At 37.2% G+C, this 16709-nt stretch overlaps 2 protein-coding genes across 3 annotated transcripts; one reads left to right on the top strand and one right to left on the bottom strand.

The window, feature by feature from the left end:
• Positions 1 to 5553: 5553 nt before the first annotated feature.
• On the bottom strand, positions 5554 to 11640 carry foxd1 (forkhead box D1). The gene is made up of 2 exons (XM_055199631.2): positions 11501 to 11640; positions 5554 to 7424 (listed from the first exon to the last, which is right to left on the bottom strand). Exon 2 carries the CDS (start codon positions 7082 to 7084, stop codon positions 6041 to 6043), a length of 1044 nt encoding a protein of 347 aa, XP_055055606.2. The 5' UTR covers positions 7085 to 7424; positions 11501 to 11640; the 3' UTR covers positions 5554 to 6040.
• On the top strand, positions 11576 to 16557 carry btf3 (basic transcription factor 3). 2 transcript variants are annotated; one of them, XM_073861132.1, is made up of 6 exons: positions 11576 to 11664; positions 12481 to 12549; positions 12681 to 12794; positions 12930 to 13129; positions 15235 to 15290; positions 16186 to 16557. In XM_073861132.1, exons 2-6 carry the CDS (start codon positions 12481 to 12483, stop codon positions 16230 to 16232), a joined length of 486 nt encoding a protein of 161 aa, XP_073717233.1. In that variant the 5' UTR covers positions 11576 to 11664; the 3' UTR covers positions 16233 to 16557. The 2 variants fall into 2 exon arrangements, with proteins under 2 accessions (XP_073717233.1, XP_073717234.1); XM_073861133.1 differs by having other exon boundaries at positions 11587 to 11726.
• The last annotated feature ends 152 nt before the right edge of the window (positions 16558 to 16709 follow it).

Genomic DNA, 16709 nt, shown 5'->3' on the forward strand with positions numbered 1-16709 from the left:
TAAGACATAATTTTTGGGCAAATGATTATGATGTATGTGTGCTTATACATGGTTCTGTGAAGTTATCTACACTTAAAATAACCTTTCAGTTGAAAGACTTCTGTGATAAGAGATGCACCGATAAATCGGGCAACAATCATATCGGTCGAAAAATGCAATTTCCTACTATTAGCTGTCGGGCGATATTTAAAAACAGCCGATAGTCATGGCCGATATATGCCCTGTCAATCAAAAGAGAACAGGAAGATGCAATGAATTTGAGTTCTGTGTAATAAATGTTAAGAAACATAACAAGTTCAATGTTTAATATCAATGGTCATTATATGAAAAAACTTAACCTTCAGAATTTAGTTAATGCAAGTTAATATAACCACCCAAACTATCAATATCGGCAGATATCATTCTGAATAATCTGCTTTCGGTATCGATGGAAAATCTGTGTACTCTTTTTTTTAAGTGAGCATCAAAATAACTTTCCTTGAGCTGAGCTACTGGTTATATTTTGGTAACCTCTCCACAGGAGTCCCTTCGATTCAGTGACAACACAGACAGCAGGACAACTGGATGGTGAAAGTATAGCAGTGGACAGCATTTTAAAGAAAGTACAGAAAAGAGAGACGATGAAACAGATAGAAGCAGAAAAGGCATAAAGAGATAAAGCAGAATTAACAAAAGACAGAAAGAAATAGAAGAAGAAAAGAGAGAGAGAGAGAGAGCATGAAAAGAAGAGAGAAGTAATTGACTGAAGTTGGGTGGCAACCAGTGTGTTAGTGGGCTCTCTCTCTAATTGGAGCCGTATTCAGACCTAGCTTTAGTCCTCAAACTTGCTAATGGAGCGTAAAACTCACACACACACACACAATTACACACACACACACACACACACACACACACGTATACACATGCTGTTTGTCTCTATACAGCTACAGAGGATAAATGTTGCTGGGCTACAATGTGAATGGATCAGAAAGAGATTCAACCCCTCACATGGAGAGCATTCACTGCCCTACTACATCTATGCTTGTAATACCGCTCTTGCTCATTCACACAAACACACATGGATTCGAAAAAGTTACATTAATAGAGGATATAATCAAAGTGAGACATGGGGAGTAAAGTGTGTGTGTCTGCGGAAATATCTGCTCGCTTTATGTTGCTTTTAATAGTCTGATCTGATGATGTCACTCAACTGTGCTTAAATGTGGTGACTGCTTTTAATTATCTGGTTTTATTCAAGTAATGGATATTGTTTTTATATTACTGAATAAATTTAATCTTGGGTTACACCAGTGACATTTCAGACCAGGCTGAAATAGCCCCTCATGCCTTTTTACTTTTTACAGTGTAGCCTTTGTAGTCCAGTTTCACCTCATTTGAACTTTTTTTGTTTTCTTTAGAATTTAAATGTGCAAATTTTCTTTGTAAAAAATCTTCTTTTGGCCTTCATTCTGCCTAATTTGCACTATACACACAAACAAACAATGGCAGTAAATAGTCAGCATTATCAAATCAGATCAGTCTAGTCTGCTTTCATCATCCTGCAATTAGCCTAAATGTATTTATAGGGCTTGTTAGTTCTGGGTTTGTTTATGTTTGCATTTTAACCATGACATTTAAAGATTAGTTTGTGTACAGTTACTAATGTTGATGGCAAACTGCTGTTTGTATACTGCATATCAGTGTTATCATAAACTCCTGAAATCATTCATATTTGTGGGTTTACCGTGAAAGGTATATGCTTTACCTTGTGTGACTCTGATCCTCAAGACTATTGAGGATCCTAAATGCTGAATCAAAGGAGAATTTTAGCCATTTCAAGTTTTGTAAACTGCAGCAGCTTGGCGTTTATTGGCGTTAAACCATTTTCAGTTTCAGATTTGTGGATGTAAGAGCAAAACATTTTGACCACCTATGTTTGTGTAGCCTATTGTTTTTTTATTTGATGCTGGCCACAAAAACATTAACTCACTTTGAAGCATTCAATCTTTAACTTCCTGTCTCATTTGTTCACTCTATAACCTCTAAACTATCCCGTATTTTTCAACGTCTTATCGAAAATAATAATAATAATAAAGTTTAGCTGATGAAAGTTACAGGCCAAAATGTGTTAATTTTTCATGTTTTATAATGTATTTATTATAAAATTCTTATCCGTCATATATCTGTCTTCAACATGATTATTATTATAACTTTTTGTTGTTGTAGTATATAATTATGGTACCCTTAATTTTTTTTGTAAACATAAGCTGTGTAAAAAAGCACAAAATGTTTCTGACAGCCGAAATATGTTCTTTGTAAAAAAAAATGTTTTTGACATTTAAATGATATGGAAGGTTTAAAAGGGTAAATTTGTGTTTACTTATATAAGCGGGGAGGCATTTGGCTGTCGATACCCGCGTCTTTTTGTGGGGGATTTGGTCTCGGGATTTGTTATTATCTGTTCTAGTCAAACAATTATTCTGTCAGTTTTGAGCACTAAAAAAACAATACGTATTTTCATAAATTTGCAAAAGATATGCAATTAGCAAAGTATAAATAGACGCGGAAATCAAAAGCAAGCAAATAAGACACAGAAAAATTCAGATTTATTTGTATTATATATATATATATATATATGTATATACTTAATATATGTAGTAGTATTTATTATTATTATTATTATTGTCTTGCTTAGTTAATTAATTAATTAATTAATTATTTTTAATCCCTCAACAGTTTAGCTAATTTATTTTTAAGTATGTTATTGCAATACACGTGTATTTGTGACCAGATACTGTTTTGTTTATATTGCACATAATTGTTTAATCAAGATCTGTCTATGAAAAAATGTGTATAAAAACTAAACAGTGCAGTTAGTAAATTAATGTCATAAAGTCACGTAAAAGAGCTTTTATAACCCGAGTTATTATTATAGATTATTATTGCGAAATTGAAAATCGCCGAAAAAAGCAACTTAACTGCAAACGACAAACATGGAGAAGAAAATGAATAATGTGGGTTGCACTTAATGAAAAAATGTTTTAGATTACTAAAATTAGATATACTTTCGTGTACTGGTGGTCTAAAAGCATAATAATAATAATAATAATAATAATAATAATAGGTACAATAACAGTTATAAGCCTACTACTGACCACCTGCTATGACAACCCTATAATCGCATTGACATAAACTGACATATATTTTTATCTATTAATAAGTTAGGCGTGTGTATGTGTATTGATTTTTGTAGTTAGGTTAATGGTAAATAAAAACAGATGGAATTATGGGCCTATATAAACTTCTCTTTTTCCTGTGTCTGATGATGTTTGTGTGCGTGCGTGTGTGTGTGTAATAAGTGCCCAATATGGGAATAAAATGCATGCTTATTATTTTAAAATGACGATGCAATAGCTCCCCCAACTCTTAAAATTATTATATAATTTAAACGAGCTTATTGTAGCCTAAATATATCCTGTTGGTGCTTGAAAGCAAAAGCTTCTGGCACGGTTTGTGACCGGAGAATCGGGGTTGCTTCCCCTTTTAGCTTGTCTACTATGATCAACATCAAGACGCTTGTATTTATCTACACATGCAAAATGACGTCTGAATAGATGCTCTCTAATTTAGACAAAGGAAATTATATATTATGGTAAATGCATGATATGTGTCATAAAATGTAATCTATATTTAGCTTTTATCTGTGGACTGTTTACCCTAGTCATGTTTGTCTCCAGCAAGCAGTAGCATGGTTACATCACTGTGGCACTACTCTATTTGAGTGCATGTAAGCGTGCGAGCGTTTCCTGTCCCATTGGCCTACTGAACTATCTGTGCATTTCCTTTACGTCTACTCCAGATACCCCCTTTTTGCGCTCTTTGGCGGAGTCTCCATACAAAAATACAGTTTTTAAAATGAGTAATTTTAATCAGTAATAGTTAATTTTAAACAATGTGTGCTCCACATTTACTGCCTAAAAATATTTTGATGTGAAATCAAAATCTGTTGATGTGAAACATTTCGGTATCAATCGTCGGCCAAACAATTATCCTGTATAAGAATCCAAAGAGAATTATGATAGGTCCCAGTGGCATTTGCTGAAGTTGGGCAAACTGGCTTTCTTCCATCCCTATAAAGAAAAACATTTCGGCCTCTGTTAAACTGACCGTTTTTTCTGTCTCTAGCCCACTGTGTAAAATAAATTCTGGCCCCTACAGTGACCGCAGATGACAAAAAGAAAAAGTGTAGAAGAGTTTACTCCCATGGACAGGGCCAGCTGGTTCAGATCACGCCGATTATCATCGACCTGAGGGCAGGGAAACAACACGTTTCTCACCCCAGTGACACTATGCTGTCGCTGGGTAGTAATTACAGAGATAAATGTGGGAAAGAACATGCGATACGTAGGCCATGATGTGAAACCGACACTGCCGCTTCGGTTGTCTGCTAGTGATGAGTGCACGTTCTGAAATTAAGGGATAAGAAAATGTAAAAGTTACTATCGTATATAAAATATTCAGGTCTATCTCTAAATGTGCCACCTCGTGCGGAATGAAAATGTCTTGATTTAATGAAATGATTGCAGATTATTTGCAATATTATTTTTAAAATATATTATATATAACCCGTTTTAAGCCATTTTGTTCTTTATTCAGTCCCAATTTAACAATGCTATTTCTAGCTATCATGTTGTTTTATAAACGGGATCTTACTAAACTTTTAAAGAGCTTTATTTTAATTTTATTTTAAGTTTAGCTACAAAATATACTATACTATATATAGTTTCTGAAATTGCGTGCCTATTCCACCATGTTGTCAAGCCAAGGTCAAGCACCCACACCACTCAGATTCTTCAAAGCAGGCAATTTTACAATGTTTGGATAAGCAACACACATTGTCCTTTCATTGATAAATGATAAATGGGTGGCAAAGTGTCAAATCACTTACTTTGTATTGTTTTAAGAGCGTGACCACAACAGTTCACACAGAGATCTCACTTTATCTAGGCAGAAATCAAATATCAGTAAAATATGCATCCGGGATCGTTTTTTTCTGGAGTAAGTCACCTACCGAATTTAACTCGTCATATGGCTGAAAAGAAAACTCCGTTATATTGCTTTTCATTTTACAACATTCTTTAATGTTTAGAGTTTAACTGCGCCTCTCTCTTACTTGTTTTTCCTCGAGCAATGCATGACGCCATCTCCACAAATGCTACCACAGCAAAAACTACAGTCACGTGTAAAGAGTTTTGTCTACTTGGTGTTGGTTAAAATTTGTGCTCTTGTTTTTGCTTTCATTAATCTTCTTGTTCTTTAAATATTGCACTGGTTTAATTAAGGAATATTTATAAAACATAATAAAATTTGTGGGTAACCTTTTCTGTAAAATCGACTTAATACTGATAAAGCCTGATTAACGGTCATCAATGGCTATATCCCAACATTAGTGCGTTTTTCTGCCTTGGTTAAATTATTTTTCACTGGATTAATACGACATACAAAGGCAGTGTATTGCAGTGATATTATTTGATGATTTAATTGAACCTATCAATAAGGTAATTTCCACTCATCTTGCTTTGTAAAACAATATTTATTATTGAAAAACAGACCGTGTAAAAAATATCACACTCCGAGTATACAATATCAAAGAATGTACATTGTTTATTAAGCTACTGAGAAGTACACGTTGTATAAAAATGCTTGCTTTTAACCCTCCTGAATTTTCATTACAAAGTACAAATTGCTAAACTAAAAACATCGTGTTTTCACACACAAGATATCATTGTAGACATTTGAAATTTTATTTTATCGCCTGTTCAAAAATGTTGTCCTGAGACGCCCTGTGCAGCGATTACCACAATCACATTGACGACGAAAAGTTCGTGGGGGCAGAAATTAGATTAAACTAAACATGTTAACATAAATATATATTTATTATTTTACAGCGTGAATATAGGCACGGAAGTGTTAATGTCCAACATTCAGCTGCTCTTTATAAACAATACAAAAATAATCCTACCTTAAACACAGGAGTGTATCGCTTTAAAAAAACAAAAAATTAACAGCCACTTGTGCCACTGACAATCCTGTTTGCGTACGTTTCGTGTAAAGAGGTCGGTCCGTGCAAGACTCCCGGTAGTGAACGTGGCGTATTTGGGGAGTGCTGAGACGCGAGGGTCGGCGGCAGCACCGGGACCACCGGGGAAGTCCGTAAGGCACAGTGCGATTGCGTTGGGCTTAAAGAGCTCCCAATTATGCTGTCTATGGAGAAGGGTGAACGGTGAACCGGGGACTTAGCCGCAGTCTGTATGGGGGGTGAGAGACCGGGACTTAGGGGAGGATAGAAGCGGGAACAGGTGAGCTCTGTAGTGGTTGGCATGAGGGAAGGCGCGGGGATGAGAGTTCCGGTGTGGGGATGCCGGGACGCGGATGGCGGCTGCTGCTGCTGTTGCTGAAAGGCAAGAAGCGCAGTATGTGCATGATAGGACTGAAGCTGTAGACCGTATCCGCAACCGTAAGGTCCGTACCCGTACGCAGCGGTCGCGGGGAGAAAGCCTCCGTGTTCCCGGAGAAGTTCCGGCGCCTGCTGGCGTTTAAAGCGTTTCCGACGTCGTAAAAAGCTCCCGTTATCAAACATGTCTGCTGACTCTGGGTCCAGTGTCCAGTAGTTGCCTTTACCGGGGTTCCCAGGTTCCCGTGGTATCTTGACGAAACAGTCGTTTAAGGACAGGTTGTGTCGAATTGAATTCTGCCAAGCTGGGAACTTTTCCCGATAGTATGGAAATCTGTTACTGATGAAGTCGCATATCTCGCTGAGCGTCAGGCGCTTCTTGGGACTTTGGAGGATTGCCATGGTGATGAGTGCGATGTAGGAGTATGGGGGTTTCACCAGGGTGTTTTTGGTCGCTGGCTTGTAGGGGTCCCGTGCGGCGGAGGGGTCCACACAAGGTGGGGAACCGCTGAGCAGAATCTCGTCGTGCATCTGAGCCACTTCGTCCACGTAGGAGCGCGTATGTCCGTCATCGTCTCCTTCCCCAACCACGTCGATGTCGGTCTCCTCTGAGAGCACGGACGCATCCGACATTTCAGAGCTCAAAGTCATGGCTCTCTCTTGGTCCCTGATGGGTTACGGCGTACGCGCTGGATGTGTTGAGCCTGTTACCTGCCCTCTCGATTCGAGAGAGCTCATATGACGCTTTGGGCAGATGCGCGACAGGCAGAGAGGACGTGCCAGCGTGCCACCAGTGCCATAGGCTTTTAATGGATCAGTGTCGGCTTTGAATCAATAGGTCGGTTAGATCCCAACATCCACACGCTTATTCTGTCGGGGGAGTATAGGGGTAGACCCTCCTAAAGGCCAAACCAGGATTCCAAAGAGGGCGGACCTTTCCTGGCGCTTTATACTACCTCCCTGATCACATGACAACAAAGCGTCACCATTGCTATGGAGGAGATAAAGAATATCAGTCAGAAAGCGATCTTTGAATAATAACTCAAACATCTGTGAAGCTCTATGGGTATATTTAGTGCCTATTATTTCTTGGAGTTTTCATTTCCTGGATAAAATGCTGCTGTCTTCTTCAACAGCCTATTGATTCGGCAAAATTCAGCGCATTAAGCACATCGTAATGGTAGGACCCTCCCCTATTATTATATTTTATTTTTTACAGTAAAATGAAACCAGCCATAAATGGTTTAACTACTTATTCGTTTGGGGATTGCGTTTAATGTCAGGTTCCTGGACATTGAAAGTTTTGGAATTGTAGTTTAGTTGATTTTTTAAAAATGCTTTCACATATTCGCTGGCTTTTATGTCCGCCTCAGTACGCATAGTAGTTTGCGTGACACGGGAGTGCTCCAGATCATCCGCGAGCCATTGGTAATGGAAAAAAGTCAGCTGTTAACTCGCATCAGTCACGCGGATCACGAAAAAGCATTCGAGCCTGTGAAAAGACGGTGCACTTGCGCGCGTGACAAATTGTCGTATCCATAGTTAAAATATTCAGCTGATAATTGAAATCTACAGTAGACTATAAACGACTATTTTTTCAGTATTTTATTTTTTTAATATAGCACAGTTTGTGCTCTGTTTTCATAATGACACATGCGTCCAACGTGCACAAATGAAACAACAGACTTTACAATAATGTTGATAATATTTACGACATGGTATAAAATACTGCTTATAAATACACAATCAGACACCGACAATTCATGCCTCATAAAATAACAAAGTTAAAATGTATTAATCTATTATTCAATATTAAACATATTTAAATGCAAACACATATTCCCTTTCAAAAAGGATTCTTGGATGAAAACAGACCTATACTGTTTATTTGATTTTTTCTTTTAAAGGAAAGTGTCTGTCTCTGTCTTCTGTCTGTTTCTTTCTCATGTTTGTTATTACCAACCACAGTGAGTCCGAACGCAAGTATTCACAAAATGTGAATAAATTAGAGAAAATCCATCAGCTATGAAATCTAAAGTTAAAGTTAATAAAGCACTTACACACATTGCATTAAAATTAAATTATATAATTAAATATCAATTGTTTCTCACTATTTTTAATTAATGAATGTTCTTACTTAAATGAAATAATTAAAATAAAATTAACTGTTATAGCCTAGGTATTAATGCCAGTCAAAACACAACATTAATTGTAACCTAACAATTTGTTTTCTATAATAACAACAAAAATCATAATAAAATCCTTATTGATGATAATAATAATAACTTATAGCTTTATTTTATTATCCAGATATATTATTTAATATATAATTGTAATATATTTCACAAGCAAACAAAGAGTGGCTCAGCAGTAACTTATTTTCTATTAGCTTTAACAATTAAAAGAAGAGAAAAAACAGTAAAACAGAGAAATTGCATTTAAAGTTACTACTAAAACAACTTGTGGTAGGAGTGATGAAAACATACTCCAAAAGACACACAACATTGACCCATGGAAACTCGTGGATACGACCAAAAATAAAAACTTTTCAAACTTCTCAAAATGAATTATCTTTTCGTTTATTATTACAGTCCCATGTTGGTTCTTCTAAGGATGCAGTGTGTTTAAGGATATTTTTGCATGATGGCAAAAACATCTGGTCCGGTTTGATGGCCGTTTTATGGTGACTCATGTGGTCAGGCTTGTGGACCTAACATATATTTACTTCATCCAGAGCTGAAAGAGTGCCATCTCGCGGCAGTTTGATCATTCTCTGACCTGTTCACATTGTTTATCTAAATTCCAGCCACGGTCAGTTTTTGTTTGTTATTAAGCCTATTAAGAAACAAAGTCAAATAAACAAAATCTCTGACGGGTTTGATGGAATCCGTTATGATTATGGGAATAGCTTTTGTTTTGACTATACTCTTTACAAACAATGTATTATTTAATTATGAAAAATTAAATAAAATATTAAATAATTTTTAAGTATCTGTATTTTCCATTATTTCTTGAAGTTGGCTATTTTTATATGTTTGGCAAATTATCCTTGTTAATGACTTTATTTTAGTTTAATTAAAATTCAATATGTTTTGTCCTGATTTAAATAAATGTTTAGAAATGTCATCTGAAACTACTACGCGGATGACAGAGAAATCAAGATCGTATCATAATTTTACATTAAGCTATATTTACACAGTCTAGCTAAATCTAAATTGTGCTCCAAATTTGTTGTTAAAATTCGCAGCAAGTGAAACACAATACATTTTCCTTGTGGGTTACACAACGGCAATCATACTATATTGGACTTACAGGTGACACGGTATGTTAAGATATAGGCTAAAAATTTGGTCAAATAATTTTCTGGAAAATAAACTTTAAGTTGCTTTTAGCTGAAATGTAATACCAAGAGAGTGTCGAGTTCAAATGCTACAAACATGATCACAAGTCAATTCGTTATTAAAAATAGCCTTATGTTGAATGGCTGATGGTTGAACAATATTTATTGGGAGTGCATGCACAGTTATCTTGGACACCACAATGACTGGAAGTGATGCGCTTCTGTTGGCTCCTCATAATTGTCATGCTCGTGCGAGTGAATGAACAAGAGTTTTGAGTACTGGGCGACGTGAGTCGGGTCATTGCTCGTATGTGTGTATTAAACCAGCTTAAACCACATCTGAAGTGTTTCTAAAGTCCTGAAGGGTTGAGCCACATACGCTTTTCGTGGCACGGGATAACATGAAAGCACTGAATGAGCGAACGCAACTGGGGCTCTGATGACAAATCCCATAAATGTAATTTAAATTTTCTAGGTTTGAATGGATTACGCGAGGTGTACAATTAATTTCAAATGCAAAACGTATATTTGGTGAAGATAAACCTGGTTAAATGGTGCGTTTTAAGCTTGCTTGAAAAATTATGTTGCCCTTCAAAAGATAGACCCCACAACCATGCTTCGACTAGCTTTGTTCTGACTGTGGATGTGTATATAAACCTTTTGAGAAGTGCGAAGAGAAGATGTTCTTTTTTACATGATCACAAATTATTTCAAGATTTACATGTGCACACCCAGACGTCACAATTTCATGCTATGTGGACTTTTTAATATGAATTTTTTTTAAAAAAGAGGTCCCTGTCTGGTGCATAATAAGCCTTCTTCGATTTTCCTATATAGACAAACAGGTCATCATCCCTATAGACACTATAGCTTGAGCGCGTGCTTTAATCGACAGTTCCGTTAACTTACATTAGGTTAAATTGTTACATATATTCTCCCCTATTAAGTATTCAGTATTGGTGATTCGCACATAAAACGCAATTAGTTGTCGTTTTAGAAAAGTGTGCATGTTCTATAGCCGTAATTGCACTTTATAGATTTTCCATGAATTATTATGAGCCCCTACTAAAACAGACCTTTGATTTTATTAACGTTTATATAGTATGGTCATATTTGGACTGAAAGAACTCCCCAGACTTTTTCACACATTTTTATTTGTACATCTTGGTTAAAGGGATAGTTCACCCCACAAATGAAAATTCTGTCATCATTTACTCATCCTCATGTTGTTCTGAACCTGTATGAATTTGTTTTTTTCGGATGAACACAAAAGAAGATGTTTTGAGAAATGATGGTAAACACACAGCAGATAGTGACCATTGACTTCCATAGCAGGAACAACATATTTTGGCAGTATTGTGATAAATGATGAAAAAAATATTTTGATAAATGATGATAAACACACAGTGGACGGTACCCATTAAATTTCATCATAGTTTTTTTATTCCCACTATGGAAGTCACTGGTTACAACCATCTGTATGTTTACCATAATTTCTCAAAACATCTTATTTTGTGTTCATCAGAAAAAATAAATTCATACAGGTTTAGAACAACATAAGGATGAGTAAATGATGACAGAATTTTCATTTTAAGGTGAACTATCCCTTTAAGACATGCACTAGCCTGCAACCAGATGCAAGGAATAATGGATTTTAAAATTGTATTTGTCCTATGAATCATAGTGGACTGTTATTAATTATTGTTGTTGTGTAATTTATAACTCACTTGTCACCAAAAGACCCGACCATACTAGCTATTCTTGCCCAGAGTGCAGGAAGGCAGGCACTGTGGTTCCAGCCCACTGCAGCGCATTTCAGTCGTGTCGTCACTTCCGTCTTCCTCTCTTGCTTCCATCTTGCTCTCCGCGTGTGTTTGCTGCTGGCGTGCAGGTCAGTGAGGAGCTCTAAATACTATATTTCCTGCACAACCACTCTTCGTTACGAGGCTCAAGGTAAATAAGGAACTTATTTACCAAAATCGGCTGATGTTTTGTAGGATTCATCCGCAAAAAGATGTCGCAGTCGGCTCGGGTGAGACTCGGCCCTCTCGGGAGACAGGCCTGAGAGCGCACGAGACTAGCGTTGCTGCTAACTTACTGCAAACAAACAGCACGAGTCTTCAGGCGGGACCGATTTACGTTACGTTTGTTGCGTTTGTATATAAATACCTAATGTTAAGAGTTCGTTGATGAAGTTCTTTGTTACTAAATTTACCTTCAGCTTCTCTGTATTCTCAATTGGCTAATTTCTTCCTTTGTGATCCGAGTTTTCGTTTATTCGCAGAGAAACCGTCGCATTAATTGGATAACTTGGTAGTCTGAAACTCGATTGGGTGAATATCAAGTTGTAAGCGTTATATAAATGACAGCTGCCTGACTTTGAATGTTTCAGTCAGGTGGTCGTTCTTGTTCCTCTGTCGTGAGTCGTGACAAACCAGTTCCTATCTTTTTCTCGTTAGGCCTTAAAACCTGTAAGTTACTTGCTGCTGCTCCGCTCGACTTTTTCTGTCTTTGAGCTTGAAATGTTGAGCAAGGATCTGAGTGTAACGTTTAAGTTGTTTACGCGGCTTAACTGTTATATGTTTAAAAAAATTCTGGGCGTATGAGAGAAGTCTGCTTGTCCTTGTGATTCAGACCGCACCCCTTTAACTCATTTCAGCAGTATATCTGTTTAACACTATCACTGACCATGCCTTGTGTTTTACAGATGAAAGAAACGATAATGAACCAAGAAAAATTAGCCAAGTTACAGGCACAAGTCCGCATTGGCGGAAAGGTAAAGGACATTTTTGCTATGTTTAGAGAAATCTTTCACTTTAAGCTGATTGAGGCTCATAGATATTCACATTTCTAAGACAGGATAAGCAGAAAGTCTGTTACATTTGTATCAATGTTATGTCTTGATAGGGCACTGCCCGCAGAAAGAAGAAGGTCGTTCACAGAACAGCCACTGCAGATGATAAAAAGCTTCAATTCTCGCTGAAAAAGTTGGGAGTAAATAACATCTCTGGCATTGAGGAGGTAATGTCTTGGTCTGCTTAATACACTACTGTTGTTATATATGTAAAAAAAAAAGTATTTGCACTGGCTTTAGTGTGCATCCATGTTTTTAATTCAACTTTCAATGAAAATTTGTTCAACACTCTTGCTTTGCAGGTGAACATGTTCACAAACCAGGGCACAGTGATTCACTTCAACAATCCCAAAGTGCAGGCCTCACTAGCAGCCAACACCTTCACCATCACGGGCCACGCAGAGACCAAACAGCTGACGGAGATGCTGCCCTCTATTCTTAACCAGCTGGGTGCTGACAGCCTGACCAGCTTGCGCAGACTTGCTGAGGCCCTACCCAAACAAGCTGGTGATATAGGTTTTGAAATTGGGTTCCTAGAGTTAACTCATCTAATGCCATTTTTTGTGACAAAAATGTAGAACTTAAAGGTATTGCGGAGGATTTTCTTTTTCTGGGTGGATCAAAAAGACTATTGGTCCTCCTAGTTGTCAATCAGGAGTGTTGCGCAATTGCATTTTTTTAAAAAGTGGAGAAGGCGGTTCTTTTCTAAAATTCGAAAAAAATCCTCCGCTATATCTTTAAAGGATCTTTTTGATGAATGATAAAGTGTGCTACTGTAATGTTTTACTGTAACGAAATGGAAACAAATGTTTATAGAGGTTATAGATCTTACAGTTTGTTTTTATTTGGTATTTGCAAGCAGCAAAGTGATTAAACACCCAAAGTGTTGGTTGTGCTTGTGCTGACAACAGGTGTAAGCTTATGCATGGGGGTTGGGTTTGCCACTGCTGCTGGTTTAACTGTTTCTACACTTCAGAATATAGTTGGAGTCTAAATAATGACAGTTAAACATAAACTCACTGCCCATTTTATTAGTACTGGGTCGGACCCAGTTTTGCCTTCAGAACTGTCTTGATTCTTCATGAAATCAATTCTACAAAATGTTTGAAACATTACTCACGTGATAGCATCACGTGGTTGCTGCATATGTTTCGGCTGCACATCCAGGATACGAATCTTCCGTTCCACCACATCCCAAAGATGCTTTATTGAATTGAGATCTGGTAACTGTGGTGGAAATTGGAGTACAGTGGACTCATTTTCATGTTCAAGAAACAATTTTAAGAATTGAGCTTTGTGACATGGTGCATTATTCTGCTGGAAGTAGACATCAGAAGATGGGTACACTGTGGTCATCAAGGGATAGACATGGTCGGCAACAATACTCTTGTAGGCCATGGCATTCAACCAATGCTCATTTGGTACTAAGGGGTCCAAAATATGCCAAGAAAATATCCCCCACACCATTTCACCACCACCACCGGGTAGAACTGTTGATACATGGCAGGATGGATTCTGACCCTATATCATCTGAATGTCACAGCTGAAATCTATATTCATCAGACCAGGCAACATTTTTGGTAATCCAGTGCAAATTGTAGCCTCAGTTTCCTGTTCTCAGCTGACAGGCGTGTCATGTCAGAGTCAGACATGGTTTTGTGATTGGCTGATAAGCAATTTGTGTTAACAAGTGTAATTTATAAAGTATCTGGTGAGTGTATTTAATAAGCAGGCTTTTTTTTTCAAACACCTGCATTAATAAAATCGGAATTGGCTTGTTTAATGCATTTATTAATCTTATAATAGATTAGGATGAAACATCTGAGCTGATAAATCTACGATTTGTATGTTTTAGTCTCATCACTGTGGCAAAGGCAGTAAATATTTTGAGTATTTTTGGAGTCCTACTTTGCAGCAGATTTTGGCCTATTTCCGCAGTTTTGTGTTACATGTAAATGCCTTAACCAGTGCTCTTACAGTTATGTTCAAATATCTCCACATTTTAAAGATAATCACCACAAATTTGTAAACTATCATTAGTCTGCTCTCAACTTAAGCAGTTGACAGAGAAATAAACTTATTTTACATTGACAGATTCTGCAAACATAAAAGATTAAACAGTATAGCTTTTAAAATTTCTCGCTTCCTTTTTAAATGACTGGGGGTTGGTTTACCGGACAGGGATTATCTTAAATCCGGACTAGTTTTTTTTAACAAACATGCCTTACTAAAAACATTACTTGTGTGCATTTTTAGGCAGAACAAAGGGCACTGATTTATTTTAAGATATATCAGCGCAAGTTGCCTTCAGTTTCTGTTAATTTTAGGACTAGTCTAATCCCTGTCTGGGAAACCGCCCCTATATGGAATATATGTGGTGACATCACTGCCTGCAGAAACTTGACAAATCTCCAAATCGTGTTTAATCGCCGTTTTCTGCATAGTCGGTTTATTGATTTGCATTTAAATGCATAAAAACAGGTAATAAGCTGATTTTGTGAAGTAAACACTCTCCCTAATGTCAGTAAATGCTGTAGTCACCCAACATTTTGTTGTTTAAAGTAGTTAATATGGATACAAAGGTTTAAAAATTTCTTGTGTTGTTTCAGCTGGTGATGGAAAGGCCCCCGTAGCTGGTATAGAGGAAGATGATGAAGTTCCAGGTCAGTATGTCATTATGAACCTTACCACCCAGTCACAATCCTCAACACAAATTCCTATATATGTATTTGCTGTTTTTTTTTTTTCTTAATATAGCTTGTGTATTTTAGATTTTATTTGCATTCTACCTTTAACTTTACAATCATTACCAGTATGGGATTTTGTATGTGTGGTGTATTGTAAGCACAGCACACGTCTTTGTTAGAGCACTGGCTCTGCTTGTGGTGATGTCCAAAAAATGCATTTAGGCAGGTGTTTAACTATTGTTTTAGAGCACTGAAAGCTTGGGTTGCTTTTCGTTTTTTAAAAGAGCCATCCAACACACAAGGTTACCATTTTAATTCCCCACATCTCTCTATGAGCAGAACCTAGTTGGTAACCCAAGTCTTGACACCTAACATCTCTGCACTGCAAAGGTAGCTCTCCCGCGTGATGACAAAAGGGTTAACAGTTTGAGCCATTTTGGTGTCCCCTCTAAAAACAATCAAGACTTCAGCCTTCTGTTAGTGATTTCCACTCTTGACACCCTGGAGCAGAATACTTGATGTCCCATTTATCAGATTTCATCTCATAAAAGACAACCTGCTTTTGATCCACTGTGGTTCAGTTTTAACAGCTGTGGACTTCTCAGTTTCTCAGTGCTCATTTATGTTCACTGTTGAAATCACACTCCCTTGCCCCCTCAGACAAGCTGTGGGACAGGCATGCAGATATTACCGTTTTCATATCATGTTACCATAAACACTTGCAGGTTGTTTCAAAAAGGAGATTTTGTTTCCTGTCGTTATCAAACAATGTTTGTATGGTGCTGTCAAGTCATCACGGCCTTTTGAATTGTCCTTGTCTATATGTAGTTGACATCTTGATTCATTGAATGCCTTTTTTCTCTTCTTCCAGATCTTGTGGAGAATTTCGATGAGGCTTCAAAGAACGAGGCTAATTAACTTCATGGGAAGGAAATGCGTTAAATCTCCGGTCTCCGCAGAGACATGTGGGACTTTATTTCAGTTTCTTTTATAAACATATTGCACCCCAAAATCTTTTTTCATGCACTGCTGTGACCCCATTGTGTCGAGGCAGAGAGCGTGAGATTATTTGCACCGCACAAGTTCATGCACAGTTTTTTGAGTGTGTGTGTGTGTTTGCTTGTGCGGTATAAGAGGCATCTTTGCCTCCACCTTCCCTGTTACTGAGGCTTAGTTGTTTGCAGCCTATCCGAATCAACATCTGGAAATAAACATTTGCTATTGTCAAAAAGCTTATTAAATACACATTTGTTTTGTCTTTATTGGTGTTGAGGTCAGAATTTTTTTTGTTAGCTTTAACAATGTCACCCAGTTAAGACAGGTTGGAGAAAAAACATCAGAAAATACACTTGGTTAGGGATAAGTGTTTTTTTAAGCTATAAAAGACTTTGTAAA

The sequence above is a fragment of the Misgurnus anguillicaudatus genome, chromosome 22 (genome assembly GCF_027580225.2).
Source record: "Misgurnus anguillicaudatus chromosome 22, ASM2758022v2, whole genome shotgun sequence".
Taxonomy (NCBI): Eukaryota; Metazoa; Chordata; class Actinopteri; order Cypriniformes; family Cobitidae; genus Misgurnus; species Misgurnus anguillicaudatus.